Source organism: Dasypus novemcinctus, chromosome 1, assembly GCF_030445035.2.
Source record: "Dasypus novemcinctus isolate mDasNov1 chromosome 1, mDasNov1.1.hap2, whole genome shotgun sequence".
Lineage (NCBI taxonomy): Eukaryota > Metazoa > Chordata > Mammalia > Cingulata > Dasypodidae > Dasypus > Dasypus novemcinctus.
The window spans coordinates 71,946,842-71,965,530 of record NC_080673.1 but is presented as its reverse complement, the minus strand read 5'-3'; the positions used below and the strand labels follow the sequence as shown (position 1 = coordinate 71,965,530).

The 18,689-nt window shown below is 42.4% G+C and overlaps 1 protein-coding gene across 1 annotated transcript in view; it reads left to right on the top strand.

The window, feature by feature from the left end:
• Positions 1-8,517: 8,517 nt before the first annotated feature.
• FAT4 (FAT atypical cadherin 4) overlaps positions 8,518-18,689 on the top strand; it is a 182,620-nt gene continuing 172,448 nt past the window's right edge. Inside the window, exon 1 of the mRNA XM_058292962.1 lies at positions 8,518-18,233. Within this exon, the coding sequence (XP_058148945.1) occupies positions 13,059-18,233 (5,175 nt within the window). The 5' untranslated portion in view covers positions 8,518-13,058. The remainder of the gene's footprint in view (positions 18,234-18,689) is intronic.

Here is an 18,689-nt window from a genome sequence, read left to right as displayed (position 1 = left end):
ACTTCCAGTCTTTCCTGAGGAATCTGCCATAAAACCTTCACCTGAAGAGATTAATTCTGTCTGATAAACCTGTAACAACCTCCCCGGAAGCAGTCCTCATTCTTTTATCTGAAGTGATTAATCCTTTTTCAGACCTATAATTGGACTGATATCCTAACAGGTTCCAAGAGATGAGGTACGTCCTATTAGGAGCTGTGTTAAACTCCAAAATAATTGCCTGATTTTCCAATTTATATAGTGAGAAATCTGGGGAATATTGTTGGGAATGGATATTAAGAGTGTGGGATAATGTTGGGAGGAAAAAGATTGAATAAAGCTGACTTTATTGATATAGGCCCATTAAGCAGAGATTCTGGATTCGGTGTTGCAGTTCAAGGGATCAGAAAGGGCTGTAACTGTTTGGGTGGTGTTTTGAAGCAAAAGGTGGCCTACATTGCCTGAAGTCAAAATGTTAGAACTGCCCTGGTATAATGTAGATAAGGATATTCAAAGGCTTAGATAGATTGGAATGTTAAGGTGTATTCATCATATAAGACCTGCTCACCATCCCAGGAGTCCAGGAGCCACACCTTTCACCAGGATTATTAGGAATAAATTTGTGAGACTAACTCCATTATCCCTGAAGAGTTCTGTGCTTGTTCTGCTATCTAGGTCAGATACTACTGTGGGAACTGTTTTCACTGAACTTGAGTCCTTAAATACAGTGGGATAAACAGGTCCTGGGTTTGCAGGAGTCAAGTGGCAACACTTAATTACAAAGACAAGGTGGCCATGACTACCATAATGAACTGCAGACTCAAAGCAATAATCAAAGCAGTTTGACTCACAGAGACTCATGTCAGAGACCTTGATCATCTCTCTCTCCCACAAGACATCTCACTGGTTCATTATATCAATGTCTCCAAAATCCAAATGATATCAATGATATCACATTGATTGGACCTAGTGAACAAGAAGAAGCAACTACTCTAGGCTTATTGATAAGCTTGTCAGAGGATGGGAAATAAATCCAAGAAAAATATAGGGTCCTTCCACCTTGGTGAAATTTCCAGGTGTTCAAATGTGTGGGGCATATTGAGACGTTCTTCTAAAGTGAAGGATAAGCTGTTGCATCTGGCCCAGCCTATGACCAAAACAGAGACACAATGCCTAGTTGGCCTCTTTGGATTTTGGAGACAACATATTCCTCATTTGGGTGTGCTATTCTAGTCCATTTACTAAGTTACCAGAAAATCTCCTAGTTTTAGTAGGGACCAGAACAAAAGAAAACTCTGCCACAGCCCCAGACTGCTGTGCCAGCTGTTCTGCCATTTGGGCTGCATGATCCAGCAGCTCCAATGGTGCTGCAAGTGTCAATGGCAAATAGAGATGTTGTCTGGAACCCTTGGCAGACCCCTGTAGGAGAATCACAGCACAGACCCTTAGGAGTTTGCAGTAAACCCTTGCCATCCTCTGAAGATAACTTTTCTCCTTTTGAGAAACAACTTTTGACATGCTTCTGGGCCTTAGTAGATACAGAACACCTAACCATGTGCCACCAAATTACCACGAAACCTGAGTGGCCTCTCATGAGTTGGGTGTTTTCTGACTTGCCAAACCATAAAGTTGGGCATGCACAGCAGCACTCCATAATAAAGTGGAAGTTGAATATACAAGATAGGGTTCTAGCAGGTCTGGAAGGCACAGGTAAGTTACATGAGGAAGTGGCCCAAATGCCCATGGTCACTACTCCTGTTACATTACCTCCTCTTTCCTGGCCCACAGCTATGACTTTTGGGGAATTCCTGACAATCAATTGACTGAGGAAGAGAAAACTCAGCTTTGGTTTACAAATGGTAATGCACAATATGCAAGTACTATCCTGATGTGGACAGCTGCAGCACTGCAGACCCATTCTGGGATGTCCCTAAAGGGCACTAGTGAGGGGAAATCTGTCCAGTGGGCATAACTTTGAGTAGTGCACCTAGTTGTTCATTTTGCTTAGAAGGAGAAGCAACCAGAAATGCATTTGTGTACTGAGTCATGGACTGTTGCCAATAGTTTGGCAAGATAGTTGGTGACTTGGAAGGAGCGTAATTGGAAAATTGGTGACAGAGAAGTCTGGGGATGAGGTATGTGGGTAGATCTTTCTGAGTGGGCAAAACATGTAAAGATAAGTGTGTCCTATGTGACTTCAACAGAGGACGATTTTAACAATCAAGTAGATAAGATGACTCATTCTGTAGATACCAGTTGAATTCTTTCCCCAGCTACTCTTGTCATTGCCCAATGAGTTCATGAAAAAAGTGGCCATGGTATTAGGGATGGAGTTTATGCATGGACTCAGCAATATGGACTTCCACTCATCAAGACTGACCTTGCTACAGCCATTGCTGAATGCTCAATCTGCCAGCAGCAGAAACAAACACTCCCCAGAGGTGATCAGCCAAATACCTGGTGGCAGGCTGATTACAATGGACCACTTTCATCACGGATGGGGCAGTGTTTTGTTGTAACTGAAATAGACACATACTCCAGATAAGAGTTTGCCTAGGCTGCACACAATGATTCTGCCAAAACTACCATCCATGGACTCACAGAATGACTTATCTATCATCATGATATTTCACACAGCACTGCTTCTGAACAAGGAACCCATTTCACAGCAAACGCTTGTGGAATTCACTCATCTTACTATGTCCCCCCATCATCGTGAAGTAGCTGGAATGGTAGAACAGTGGAATGGCCTTTTGAAGATTCAATTATGTCACCAATTGAGTGGCAATGCCATGCAAGGGCAGAGGTAATGATCTCCAGGAGGCTGTGAATGCTCTAAATCAGAGTCTGTTCTATGGTGTTATTTCGCATATGGCCAGGATTCATGAGTCAAGGAATCAAGGGGTGGAAATGGGAGTGGCACCATTCACTATTACCCCTAATAATCCTCTAAAAGTCTTTTTCTTCCTGTCCCTGCAACCTTATGCTCTGCTGGTATTCAGAAATTAGTTCTGAAAGGAAGAGTACTTTCACCAGGAGACACAACAATGATTCAATTGAACTGAAGTTAAGACTGCTCACTGGGCACTTTGGGATCTCCCAGGATGTACTGGCTGGGGTGATTGATCCTGGTTATAAAGGGGAAATAGTACTGCAGTTACACAATGGAAGTAAAGAAGAGTTAGTTTGAAATACATAATATCCCCTAAGATATCACTTATCACCACCAGCCTTGTGATTAAAGTCAATGGGAAATTGTCACAACCCAATCCATGCAGGTCTTTGAATGCCAAGAAACTTCAGGAATGAAGGTTTGGGTTATCCCACCACGCAAAGAAACATGGCCAGCTGAGGTTACAGGTGAAGGTAAAGGGAATGTGAAATGGGTAGTGGAAGAAGGTAGTTATGAGCTACAATCATGTGACCAATTATGGAAATGGGGACTATAATGGTTAGGAATATTTCTTCCTTGTTTTGATAAAAGTATATTTGTATGTATACATAAAGCAAATATACATGTTTTGTCCCCTATCATATCCCTTATCCTATGATATAAGTTGTATTAACTTCATGTCATACTATTTAAGTTATAGGATATCAAGTTTAAGAATGAATATTACCTAAGAACTTGTCCCTTATTCTGAGGAAAGTTAGCATGTTTCTGGTTGTACATAGGACAGTTGAGTATTTTTAGGTGAAAATATGACTGCTATTATTTTTATTTAGAGATTAAGTATGGTTTAAGGAGATATGTATGGGTGCTAACTTGACAAGGGGTGGACTGTGATGGTTAAATTCATGTGTCGACTTGGCCAGATTATGATGTCCAGTTGTTTGGTCATGCAAGCACTGACCTGATTATTACAGTGAAGATATTTTGTGGACTTAAACCACTAGAAAGTTGATTGCATCTATGGCTGATTACATCTATAATCAACTGAAGAGACTGCATTTAACCATGAGAGAAGTCTCATCCAATCAGTTGAAGGCCTAAAAGGAGATATGATTTCAGTAGTCAGAAGAGAGAATTTCCATCTGAACTTCAGCCACTCAGCTTCTCATGGGGAATTCATTAAAAATATTCATTGGAATTCCCAGTTTATGGCCTGTCCTATGGAATTTGGACTCCTACCTCACTATAGTCACATAGGATGATACTTATAAAAACTCATAATATTGACAATTTATGTAATGCTGGCTTTGTTTCCCTAGAGAAATGTGACTAATACAGTGGCTCCAGAGGCAGGATGATGTTCTCAAAGACAAATGAGTAAAGTAAATCAAGGAGAAAGAAGTGTTCAAGTATGATTATGATAAGAAATATTTTGGTGTCTTGGTTTGCATAAAACTCTGATTGGAGCTGGTTAAGAGAAAATGAGAGAAGAGTAATTGGAGACATCTATCCTATAATAAATTATTTTTAATATTAATGCAACTCCATGAATAATCAGTAACAAAAAGATAGGTTCTATATACCAGGGGAAGAGGTAAGAGGCATTGGATTAGAGGCAGAAAGATTTATTGAATGAGATGACACTTCCTCAGTTTATGTATATTTTGAAATATAATTATACATTAATGAAAAATTTTGTGCAATGGAGAAAAATTTGAAACAAATCATTAAATATTTAAAGCTGAATGACTGAAATCGTTCCATGTAACACATTGTGGGATTTGACTATTGTGGTACTTACAGGGAAATTTATAGCTTTACAGATCCTCTTTAGGAAATAAGAAAATTTAAAGCACTGAATTAAATGTTTAGTTCAAGAAGTTGGAAAAGAACAATAGAGCGGGAATATAGGGAAAGGCATGGGGGAAATATAGATAAGAACAAAATTCCTATCCACCTATATAAATGACACCAAAACTAATAGCAGAATTAATTTAAAACCCATCTAAAATAAGGGTTGAATTCACATCAGCAACCATACTTCTGAAATTAAGCCATTGAACAACTGAAGTCTAGTAATTTCAATACCACAGGTAAAAAGTTAACTCATTTCTAATCACTCCCACAGAAGAAGGTTTTCCATTACTGAACTTTCCCAAACCTAAATTAGATCAGTTCTTTGTTTTGCTCAGAGAGATGATGTCCACAGAAGAGTTCTTCTTTGTTTAGCAAGTAAGCTAGTCAGCTATTAATTTCAGATATTGAGTAGTGACCTCATCCTTTGATACTAAATATCCCCCAAAAATTCTTCAATTCCATATGGGGAATAATTACATGAATGCCCATTGCAATTAATTTGTGAAGCCAAGGAATTGGAGGCAAACTGGTTGTCTATAACAATGTAAGTGGATAAATTAAGTCTAATGAAAAGGCCTTATCATACCTTAAACACAGAAATCTGGAGCAAGCAGCCCCATGTGTACTCAGTAGCAGTGTTCCCTCCCCATGGGTTGTATAAATACTCAATACTCTAACAGCACAGGGTCTCTCTTCTGCTACGCAAAGCTGGTCCTGCAGAGCTGACATCCACTGACTCTGATCCATGCATTTGGTCTCTCTGGGACACTCTTTCCTTGCCCTTTTGGACCCTTTGTGCTGTGTTAAGTAATAAAGTAGTCATTTGCTGAATTTCTGTTGTGCCTGAGCCTTTGTTCCCAGTACATACTATATAACAACTTGCTCCTCAGCTAATTTGCTGAATTCAGCTATTAGCTCTAGTAGCTTTGTTGTGGTTTTTTCAGCATTTTTCTCTATATAGAATCATGTCATCTGCAAATACAGAAGTTTTACTTCTTTCTTTTCAATTTAGATGCCTTTTATTTTTATTTCTTGCTTATTTGCTCTGGCTAAAATTTACAATACAAAAATGTGCAGTAAAAGTAGTGGTAGTAGGCAATATTGTTTTGGTCCTATTCTTATAGGGAAAACATTCATGGGTTTTTCATATATGCCTTTTATCATGTTAAGGACTGTTCCTCAATTTCTAGTTTTGTAAATGCTTTTATCAAGAAGGGGTGCTGGATTTTATCAAATGCCTTTTCCACATCAATTGAGATAATCATATGTTTTCTTTTTGTCTTCATTCTCTTCATGCACTATATTACATTAATTAATTTTCTTGTGTTGAGCCACCTTTTCATACCTGGGATAAATCGCAGTTGACCACAGTGCATAAGTCTTTCAGTGTGCTGTTGGAATCAGTGTGTTGGTGTTTTGTTGAGATATTTTGCATCTATCTTCTTAAGAGATATTGGTCTGTAATTTTCTTGTGGTATCTTTACTTTGCTATTGTTATTAAATTGTTCTTGTCTTCATAGAATGAATCAGGAAGTGTTCCCTCTTCTTTAACTTTTTTGGAATAGGTTGAGTAGCATTGGTGTTAATTATTAAAATATTTGGTAAAAATTCACCAGTGAAACCATCTGTTACTGAGCTTTTCTTTATTGGAAAGTATTTGATAACTGATTCAACCTCTTTAGTTGTATTTGATCTGTCAAGATTATCTATGTTTTCTTGACTCAGTGTACATAATTTGTGTATCTGTGTATTTAATCTAGGTTTTCTCATTTGTTGACCCGCAATTGTTTATAGTATCCTCTTATAAGTCTTTTCATTTCCGTGAGGTTGATAGTAGTTGTACACATTTCATTGCTGATTTTTTGTCAGTCTAATTATAGGTTTGTCAATTTTATTAATCTTATCAAAGGACCAACTTTTGGTTATGTTGATTCTTTCTTTTGTTTTTCTTTTATTCTCTATTTCATTATTTCTCCTCTAATCTTTGTTATTTCCTTCTTTCTGCTCTTGTTGGGTTTAGTTTGCTCTTCTTTTTCTAGATCCTCCAGAGTGAGACTATGTCTCTGATCTGAGATCTTTCTTCCTTTTTAGGGTAAACTTTTAGAGCTATAAATTTCCTTCCAAAGACTACCTTTTTGCATTCAATAAGCTTTTTGATGTTGTGTTTTTGTTTTCATTACCTCAAGAAATTTCCTAATATTCTTTGTTATTTCTTCTTTGACCCATTGGTTTCTAAAGAATGTATTAATTAATTTCCACATAATTATGAATTTTCTGGTTCCCTCTGCTATTACTTTTTAGCTCCATTCCATTGTGTTTGGAGAAGATTCATTGCATGATTTCAATATTTTTTAATTTATTGAAACATCTTTTGTGACCTATGGTCTATCTTGGTGAAGGACACACTAATGAAGAATGTGTATTCTGCTGCACTTGAGTGCAGTGTTCCATAAATATATGTTAGGTCTAGCTGGTTTATGGTACCATTTTTGTCTCCTGTGTCCTTTTTGATCTTCTATCTAGATATTCTATTCATTATTGAAATGGGGGGTATTAAATTCTCCTTCTATAAATGTAGAACTGTGTATTTCCTTCTTCAGATCTGTCAATATTTGCTTCATATATTTGGAGTTCAGTCATAAGGGCATAAATATTAATAATCACAATTTTTTCTTGGTGAATTGACTCATTTATCCATATGTTGTGAACTTCTTTGTCCTTCATAAAGGTTTTTTTTACTTAAGTCCATTTTATTTTATTTTTTTAATTTTGACTTAGAGTCTATTTTAGTACAGCTACCCCAACACTCTTTTGATTACTATTTTCATGGTATATATTTTTTCCATCCTTTCTCTTTCATCCTACTTGCAGCTTTTAATTTAAGGTGTGTCTCCTGTAAATAGCATATAGATGGACCATGCTTTTTAAGATCAATTCTGCCATTATCTGTCTTTTGATCAGAGGGTTTGATTCATTTACCTTTAAAGTAATACTGGTAATGCAGAACTTCTGCCATTTTACTATTTGGTCTTTGTAAGTCTTATGCCTTTTTTGTCCCCCATTGTTTCCATTAATGCTTATTCTTCTAGTTCCCTAATTGCTAAAGCAAAAACCATTCAATATGTTGGCTTAAACAATGGGAATTTATGATTTTGAGGCTAGAAGTTCAAATCAAGTTATCATCAAGGTGATGCTTTCTTTGTGAAAACTGCATTCTGAATAGACTACCTATAATCCTTGGCCCTAGACTCCCCTGTCACATGGCAATGCACACTGTGACCTTTCCTGGCTTTTTACTTATCTTCTGGATTCCACTGACTTTCAGTGTCTGGCTGCTCCCTATGTGGCTTTCTCTCTCCATGACCTTCCAGATAAGGCTTTTAGTAAGAAGATGAGACTCATCCTAGGTCATATCTTATCTGAAGTAATCTCATCATGTCCTATTTATAAGGATTCACACACACAGGAATAGATTAAATTTAAGAACATGCTTTTTTCATAGCTCTGAACTTATTTCATGTTTATTTGATGTATTACAGTGTACCATTTTGAGATCCTTCTCAGTTCCTTCTATATATTTTTTTAAACTTTTCTTTGTGGTTACCATGGGGCTTAGATTTAACATACAAGATCTCTAATAATCATGTTTGAGTCAATAACAACTTAGCTTCAAGAACATACGCAGACATTGTTCCTACACTTCTCCAACCCCCCACCTTTTTCTGGTACTGTGATAGCAGAAAGAAGTCGGGTATATGCAGTATCAAAGGACAGGACATGAGAAATCTGAGAAGAAAGATGATTTATTTCAACAGGCCAGACTGGGCTGACTCTTGTCCTGATAAAAACCGAGCTCTGAATACAATTTTTGGGTCCCTGTTATATAGAAGATGTAAGAGTGGGGAGTCAAACGGTGCTTGTATGCAAAAGGACTTTTTCTTAGTTTCTTCAAGTGTTTTATCTGAGTATTAGGTTATTTCCTCCAGGTAAGCTTGAATTAATACATATCCCCCACATTCCAGGTAAACTTGAGTTAACACATATCCTCTACATTCCACGTAAGCTTTTAGCAGGAACCCCCCACGTTCCAGGTAAGCTAGACACATTTGGCTTGCATCCTCCCTGAATATCCAAAGCCTATAGAGCTTATACTTCTCAGTTGGCTTTTAAGGCACATTTGGATACAAAATAAGTTTGAATTTATGCATAGGCTATATTAGTACTTGTTACAAATCATATCTTTATACATTGTATATCCCAATCCATAGATTTATCATTATCTTGCATTTGCATTTTAGAAACATTTAAAAAGTTAAAAGTCAAGTTACATATTAAAAACTGCAACACAATAGTACTGGCATACGGAATTAACCATATGTTTATCTTTACTGGAGATCTTTATTTTTTATGTTACGTTAAGTCATTGTCTACTGTCCTTTCTTCTTAGTCTGAATAACTCATTTTAGCATGATTGTAGGGTAAGTCTCATGGTGACAAATTCCCTCAGGTTTCCTTTACCTTGGAATATCTTAATCTTGCTCTCATTTTTGAAACACTTATTTTCTGTTTATTTTATTTAGGCACATATTTTTTATATAAGAAAACCTTATGATACAGATTGAACACTCTTGATTTGACAAAATTTGCTCTAAATGATTTTTATTAGTTTCTCCAAATTTATGGTGCTAATAAAGAATGAAAATTTAACATTACTGAGACTAAATCTGAAGATTATTCCACTACCATCTCTCAAAAAAAAACTAACAAAATAACATGGTCTCTTATAATGAGTGTCTGAATGGATGCTTCCTATTTGAGTGACTAAATTATAGTATATTAGTGAAAGAAAGAGAAAGAGAGAGGAAGGAAGGAAGGAAGGAAGGAAGAAAGGAAGGAAGGAAGGAAGGAAGGAAGGAAGGAAGGAAGGAAGGAAGGAAGGAAGGAAGGAAGGAAGGAAGGAAATATCTTAAAATTGCACATCATAGCAAAGATGACTTCATTTCGGTTAATCTACCAGTATTTGTTGACTAAATTACACCAAAAATAATTGTATTAAGGTAGTAAGTTGTTGGCAGAGATATGGTTTTTGAGAAAGGCTTATAATGTATTTTTTTAAAGAACGTTTTCAAGTCCTAAACATGCAGAAATGTTAAATTTAAGTTTCATATAATTTTCTTGTCTGTTTTCAATTCACTCATTATATTCTAGTAGAGGAATATGAGGAAATGAATGTTCTAACTTAAACAAAGGAATTTGTGTCAGCAGCTTTAGAACTCAGGTTTCCATCTATCAAATTTGGGTTACAGGATGTCTGCATCAGCAGGACTTCAATTTGTTGTCTGCCCTATTGCTATTTTTTTAAACTTACATAAGAAGAAGCTCTAGGACATTCCTAGTGATCTTTTTCCTCTGTCGCTATCCTTAGGCAAGAAAGAGGAATTAGCCTTGAAATCAGATCCTGTTAGTCTCTGCATCTAATTTTAAGCAAGAAAGAAGACAAAAGAGGTAAGATTTGCAAAGAACAGCAGAGGGCAGTATGTACTCATGCCTGACCTATCTCCAAGCATAAAAAGTTTTAGTTTGGATGGGTCACTGTGGTAGAAAAAGTATGACATATGCCCTTTATTTTGCATTGCTTGGCTTAAATTCTTATTTTCTAAGTTGTTACTTTTAAAGGGAATAAAATACTAACCTGACCCTTAGTCACTTTTCTTCTTTTAAAGAAGCAATGAATGTGTGTCACCAAAAAATGCAGCTGCGGTGAGTAGTAGGGCAGTTATTCTAATGGCAGTACATGGTACGTGAATCTTTACATTTCACTTTAAATTTCACTCTATTTCTTTCTGTTTTTCTCATTTATATCCTTTTCCCAAACCAAAACAAAACAAAACGAGACAGAACTTCATTATAATTCCTTTGGCTATGAAACGTGAAGGGAGAAATATTCCACCAGAGACCAAAATTCCTAACATTGCAACAGGAAAAGATCTCTCTCTTTCCAAAGGGCTGCCATTGTTATTGTTGTTGAAACCCTAAGGTTTGGCTACTGGCACCTGGGAGCCAGTTGGGAAGGGAAACAAAACAAGCACCGAGTTCCCCTGACTTTTCCTGTAGGAAGTCCCAAGTGCGGTTGGTACCGAGGCCCCGGAGCCCTGATTCACCTGGAAAGTGCGGGAGGGGGCAAGTGGGTGCAAGTTCAGGGCTGAATTCATCCTGGGCTGCCAGGATCCCGTTCTGTAGACTCCAGAGGAACGGGAAGAGATTGGTTTAGAATCAGCCGCCTCAAAAAGTACAGCAGCTCCCTCCCCTCCCTTGGAAAGACAAGGGACAGGAAACAGTTAAAGCAAATCTGTGCCTCGCATTCCCAGACAGGCTTTGCTTAATCCTTCCTCCCCGCTCTAACAGTCCCCCACCCCCCGCCTTCCTTTTATTTCTCTCGATCCCCATACCCCTGAGTTATTACTAGCATAACAACCATACGGTCTTCCCCTAGGCCCAACCACCGAAATTATTTATCTGCAAACCTGACCCCACCCCCATCTATTCTGCGGCAGCCTTTTGCTGTTATTGCTGAGGCCGGCCAAGATTCGACCAAGAAAGAAAGAAAAAAAAAGGGGTGTGTGTGTGTGTGTGTGTATGCGATCACCCCCCTTTTCAGCGCCTCCGCCTCCTCGGGCTTCCACACCGGACCGCCTACTGCCCTCCGCTAGGCTGGAGTGATTAGCGTCCCGAGGAACCAATTCGGAAGCCGGGAAAGCTGGGAGGGTGCTCCGGTAGGAGTGCCAGGCGGGGCCGCTTCAGCTCTGGCCCAATGGGGCAGGGACGAGGGATGGGCAGTAGGTGACAGAACTGGGAACTAGGGGGAGTCCGGACGAAGTAAAGTGAGGGGATCAATAAGTGGCGAGCAAAGTTTCTGAGTCCTGCTCCAGCTCGCGGCGTTCCCTCCCCCTCGCTTGTATTCGGCGACGCGCTCTGTGTGCGTGCGTGAGTGTGGCTGTGTGGGTGTGTGTGTAGCGGGAAAGGGGCGGGGAGAGTGTGAGGGACCAGCCTGAGGATGAGCGGGGCTCGGTGAGCTCCAGCGCCACTACGGTGCAACCTTCCAGCCCGGCAGCCTGAGCGCGAGGGCTGACAGGCGCGGTCCGGAGCTGCTGCGGGCGCCTGCAGAGCCCAGAGCCGACTTCCCGCCTCCACCGCCAGGGGTGAAGGAGAGAGACCCATCACCCCACCACCCCAAACAAAAAGCCTTGTGGATTACAAAGTGAAACTGGCACAGGACAATAAAACAAAGATAACGAGGGCAGGGACCAGGCGCACGAAAGCGGGCTTCTGAATGGGTCTCCGGAGAACGACCCCCTTGGCATGGTGAGGGGCGAGGGCTGGGGGACCGTACGCTGCTCCTGCCTGACTCCCGTGACGCCGAAAAGACAGGGGGACCTGCTCTCGCTTTGGATGTACAAATAATGGGTCCGCAGGCGCCCGGGCAGAGGTGAAAAATGCCGAGAAATGTTGGTTGTTGCCTGCGCCCCACGCAGGGCTCGAAGCTGCAGCATGGGCGTCGGCGGCGGCGGCGGCTGGAGGAGAAGGGACTGAGCTGAGCGCTCCTGGGTGCGGGAGTCCGAGTGCGAACGCGAGCGCCGGGACCTCGGTCCCCTAGCTGTCTGCGCGCAGACGCCGCTGCCCGGGCCTCCGCCGCCACTGCCGTAGCTTGGTTGGAGGGGAGTTGCAGCCTTGTTCTTGAGGAGCGGGGACTGGAGGAAATCCCTCTTCTCCTGCTTTTTAAAAAGGAATTCGATTCTCCCCGTTCCTAACCACCCCCTCACTGAGAGTGCTGTTGTGCTCCCACACATCACTATCGACGTTTTCATCTTCTTTTCAGTTTCTTCGCGGTGGGTAAGTTTTAAAGTTTCAGAAGATTTTTTTTTTTCTTTGTGTGCAATGATTCCTCGTATACCTTAAATACAGGCAAGCTCTCCCAACTTATATCCACCCGGGCGAAAAAACTCAGATTCTCTGGATTCAAAATCAGAGCAAAGTGGGCACATCTAGGAGGTCTGAGGAACTTTCTGGGAACTCACCATCGCGCGGGAGTGTCCCGCGGCGTGCCCTGCCGCTTTCACCAGGGCATCTCTCTCTGGCACCAGGCGTCCAACTGGCTACCTGGAGCCTTTCGCTGATGCGACTTGCTTTTGCTGGACTGGATGTTCTTTGAAATAGCAGAGTTGTCAGACGGAGCATTAGGCTAAATTCTTACTGGGCCTCTTTTATCCCTATAGATATCATTCCGTTTACCTCATCCCTTCTCTTCATCATACTGTTCCTGGGAGCTAGGATCATGGACTTGGCAGCAGACAGGCCTCCTGGCCGCCCGTGGCTCCCGCTGCCCGCTCTATCGGTATTTCAGATCCTTCGCGTCATTTGTCTGCTGTCACTGCTCCCAGGGCCGGCAAGGGTCAGCGCGGCGGAGCTGCGCCAGGTATTCCAAGTGCTCGAAGAGCAACCTGCAGGCACACTGGTGGGCACCATTCAGACGCGCCCGGGATTCACCTACCGGCTCAGCGAAAGCCACGCCCTGTTTGCCATCAACAGTAGCACCGGAGCCCTGTACACCACCTCCACCATCGACCGCGAGAGCCTCCCCAGCGACGTGATCAACCTGGTGGTCCTTTCCAGCTCGCCCACCTACCCCACCGAGGTGCGAGTTTTGGTGCAGGACCTCAACGACAACGCTCCTGTCTTCCCGGACCCTTCGATCGTGGTTACTTTCAAGGAGGACAGTAGTAGCGGGCGCCAAGTCATCTTGGACACTGCAACCGACTCCGATATCGGCTCCAACGGTGTTGACCACCGCTCCTACCGCATCATCCAGGGCAACAAGGAGGGCCGCTTTCGCCTGGACATCACCCTGAACCCCAGCGGCGAGGGTGCGTTCCTGCACTTGGTGTCCAAGGGCGGGCTGGACCGGGAGGTCACGCCGCAGTACCAGCTCTTGGTGGAGGTAGAGGACAAGGGCGAGCCGAAGCGGCGAGGCTACCTTCAGGTAAACGTGACTGTGCAAGACATCAATGACAATCCCCCGGTTTTTGGCAGTTCCCACTACCAGGCGGGGGTGCCTGAGGACGCGGCCGTGGGCTCCAGCGTCCTCCAGGTGGCGGCGGCGGACGCGGATGAGGGCACCAACGCGGACATTCGCTATCGCCTGCAGGACGAGGGGACCCCTTTCCACATGGACCCAGAAACCGGGCTTATCACGGTGCGAGAGCCCCTGGATTTTGAGGCCAGGCGCCAGTACTCGCTTACTGTGCAGGCCACCGACCGAGGCGTGCCTTCCCTCACTGGAAGGGCCGAGGCACTTATCCAGCTGCTGGACGTGAACGACAATGACCCTGTGGTGAAGTTCCGTTACTTCCCCGCCACTTCCAGGTACGCCTCGGTAGATGAGAACGCGCAGGTGGGCACCGTGGTGGCTCTGCTTACTGTGACCGATGCAGACTCTCCCGCGGCGAACGGGAACATCTCCGTGCAGATTCTGGGCGGCAATGAGCAGCGCCACTTCGAGGTGCAAAGCAGCAAAGTGCCGAATTTAAGTCTCATCAAAGTGGCCAGTGCCCTGGACCGCGAGCGCATCCCTTCTTATAACCTCACAGTTTCCGTCTCTGATAACTACGGGGCGCCCCCTGCCGCAGCGGTCCAGGCCCGCTCTTCTGTGGCAAGCTTAGTGATTTTCGTCAACGACATCAATGACCACCCTCCAGTCTTTGCACAGCAAGTTTACAGAGTGAATCTGAGCGAAGAGGCACCCCCGGGAAGCTATGTGAGTGGAGTGTCTGCTACTGACGGAGACTCTGGTCTCAACGCTAACCTGCGTTACAGCATTGTGTCTGGCAATGGGCTAGGCTGGTTCCATATCAGTGAACACAGTGGCTTGGTGACCACTGGGGCTTCTGGGGGCCTGGACCGCGAGCTTGCTTCACAGATTGTACTGAATATCAGTGCCCGGGACCAGGGGGTTCACCCCAAGGTTTCCTATGCCCAGCTTGTAGTAACACTCCTGGATGTGAATGATGAAAAGCCAGTATTTAGCCAGCCAGAAGGGTATGATGTGTCCGTGGTTGAGAACGCTGCAACAGGGACAGAGCTACTAGTGCTCAGGGCAACTGATGGGGATCTGGGTGACAATGGGACAGTGCGCTTCTCCCTACAAGAGACTGAGACTGACCAGAGGTCCTTCCGTCTGGATCCTGTGTCTGGGAGGTTGAGTACTATCTCCATATTGGACAGAGAAGAACAAGCTTTCTACTCCCTGTTGGTCCTGGCCACAGATCTGGGCTCCCCTCCCCAGTCATCTGTGGCTCGCGTAAATGTGAGCCTCTTGGATGTGAATGATAATAGCCCTGTGTTTTACCCAGTCCAGTACTTTGCTCATATTCAGGAGAATGAGCCTGGCGGTAGCTACATCACCACAGTGTCAGCCTCTGACCCAGACTTGGGTCCCAATGGAACGGTCAAATATCGTATATCAGTTGGGGACAGGTCTCGGTTTCAAGTTAATGCTGAGAATGGGGTTATTTCTACAAGAATGGCCCTGGACAGAGAAGAAAAAACAGCTTATCAATTACAAATAGTGGCTACTGATGGTGGCAATTTACAATCCCCCAGCCAGGCAATAGTGACCATCACTGTACTGGACACACAAGACAATCCACCTGTCTTCAGCCAGGCTGCCTACAGCTTCGTGGTCTTTGAAAATGTGGCTCTGGGATATCATGTGGGTAGTGTGTCTGCATCCACCATGGATCTTAATTTCAACATCAGTTATCTCATTACTACTGGGGATCAGAAAGGTATGTTTGCTATCAACCAATTCACTGGGCAGCTTACCACAGCAAGTGTGATTGACAGAGAAGAGCAATCTTTTTATCAGCTGAAAGTAGTGGCCAGTGGGGGTACAGTGACTGGAGACACGGTGGTTAACATAACAGTGAAGGATTTGAATGACAACTCTCCCCATTTCCTTCAGGCCTTAGAGAGTGTAAATGTGGTGGAGAATTGGCAGGCGGGTCACAGTATTTTCCAAGCCAAAGCTGTGGACCCTGATGAAGGTGTCAATGGCATGGTACTCTATAGCCTGAAGCAAAACCCCAAGAACCTATTTACTATCAATGAAAAGAATGGTCATATTAGTCTGCTAGGGCCATTGGATGTTCATGCTGGTTCCTATCAGATAGAGATCTTGGCATCTGATATGGGTGTTCCACAGCTGTCCTCTAGTGTCATCTTAACAGTTTATGTCCATGACGTAAATGACAACCCACCAGTGTTTGACCAACTCTCTTATGAGGTCACCCTGTCTGAGTCAGAGCCTGTGAATTCCCGATTCTTTAAAGTGCAAGCTTCTGATAAGGATTCAGGAGCAAATGGTGAAATTGCATACAGCATTGCAGAAGGAAATACAGGGGATGCTTTTGGCATATTCCCAGATGGTCAGTTGTATATAAAAAGTGAACTGGACCGTGAACTTCAAGACAGATATGTTTTACTGGTTGTTGCTTCTGACAGAGCAGTGGAACCTCTTAGTGCTACTGTGAATGTTACTGTAATTTTAGAAGATGTAAATGATAACAGACCTCTTTTTAATAGTACCAATTACACATTTTACTTTGAAGAGGAACAGAGAGCTGGGTCATTTGTGGGTAAAGTAAGTGCTGTAGATAAAGACTTTGGGCCAAATGGAGAAATAAGGTATTCTTTTGAAGTGGTACAGCCAGATTTTGAGTTGCACACTATTAGTGGAGAAATTACAAATACTCATCAGTTTGACAGGGAGTCTCTTATGAGGCGGAGAGGGACTTCAGTGTTTAGCTTTACAGTTATAGCAACAGATCAGGGGCTTCCTCAGACTCTCAAGGATCAGGCCACTGTCCATGTTTACATGAAGGATATAAATGATAATGCTCCCAAATTTTTAAAAGACTTTTACCAAGCCACAATATCAGAATCAGCATCAAATCTGACACAAGTTTTGAGACTATCTGCCTCAGATGTTGATGAAGGTAATAATGGACTTATTCATTATTCTGTCATAAAAGGAAATGAAGAAAGACAGTTTGCTGTAGACAGTACCACTGGGCAGGTGACACTAATTGGTAAATTAGACTATGAAGCAACATCTGCCTATTCTCTGGTCATTCAAGCAGTGGATTCAGGGACAATCTCCCTCAATTCAACGTGTACCTTAAATATTGATGTTTTAGATGAAAATGACAATACCCCTTCTTTTCCTAAATCAACATTATTTGTCGATGTTCTGGAAAATATGAGAATTGGTGAACTGGTGTCTTCTGTAACTGCAACAGACTCAGATTCAGGTGACAATGCTGATTTGCATTACAGTATTACTGGGACTAACAACCACGGAACTTTTAGCATTAGCCCAAACACTGGGAGTATATTTCTTGCCAAAAAATTGGACTTTGAAACACAGTCTTTGTACAAATTAAATATAACAGCAAAAGACCAAGGAAGGCCCCCTCGTTCATCTACAATGTCAGTGGTTATACATGTGAGGGACTTCAATGACAATCCTCCTAGCTTTCCTCCAGGGGACATTTTCAAATCTATTGTTGAGAACATTCCCATTGGCACATCTGTTATTTCAGTGACTGCTCATGACCCTGATGCAGACATTAATGGGCAACTGTCCTACGCGATCATTCAGCAGATGCCAAGAGGCAACCACTTTGGCATAGACGAAGTCAAAGGGACTATATACACTAATGCTGAAATAGATAGGGAATTTGCTAATCTCTTTGAGTTAACTGTAAAAGCCAATGATCAAGCTGTGCCTATAGAAACAAGACGGCATGCTTTGAAAAATGTGACCATTTTGGTTACAGACCTCAATGACAATGTTCCAATGTTTATATCACAAAATGCCCTTGCTGCAGACCCTTCAGCGGTGATTGGTTCTGTTCTGACAACCATTATGGCTGCTGACCCAGATGAAGGTGCTAATGGAGAAGTGGAGTACGAAATCATCAATGGGGACACAAACACCTTTATTGTGGATCGTTACAGTGGAGATTTGAGAGTGGCTTCAGCACTGGTGCCTTCACAGCTGATCTACAATCTCATAGTTTCAGCCACAGACCTTGGCCCTGAAAGGAGAAAATCAACCTCTGAATTGACTGTCATTCTGCAGGGCCTGGATGGACCTGTTTTTACTCAACCCAAATATATAACTATTCTGAAGGAAGGAGAACCCATTGGCACCAATGTAATATCAATAGAAGCAGCTAGCCCCAGAGGATCTGAAGCCCCAGTGGAGTACTACATTGTTTCAGTTCGTTGTGAAGAAAAAACTGTTGGGCGTCTCTTTACTATTGGACGACATACTGGCATAATTCAGACTGCAGCCATTCTGGACCGGGAGCAAGGAGCATGCCTCTATCTGGTGGATGTTTATGCCATAGAAAAATCAACTGCTTTTCCCAGAACCCAGAGAGCAGAGGTAATAATTTTGCAGTCATTTGTTAATTATTTGCTGATGTCATTTTTAGAAGGATCATTCTCTTTATATTGTCTTGCTATAATTATTTACCTTTATTATTTATTGCTAATTTTGCACATAGGAGCACATAAAAATGTTCTGTCACAAAAACTAACAAGGAATTACTTACAATTTAACTCTGATTCTGGTCAAAACCAAACATGAGACATTTTTTTTCACTTTATATTTCAAAACAATAATCTGTTTATATGAGTTAAGTCACTACACCAAACTGAACATTCTCAGTAAGGAAGCCTGTTAGAGGATTGGCAATTTCAGAATTAAATCCTTACTCCAAAATGCAGAACTTTTGCAGTAGTCAAAATTATATCATAGCTTTTTGTGGGGGAATGGCATTGGAGGATGGACTTAGGGCAGTATTAACTTTCACATCCTCAGCAGTCTTGGCAGTTTCTT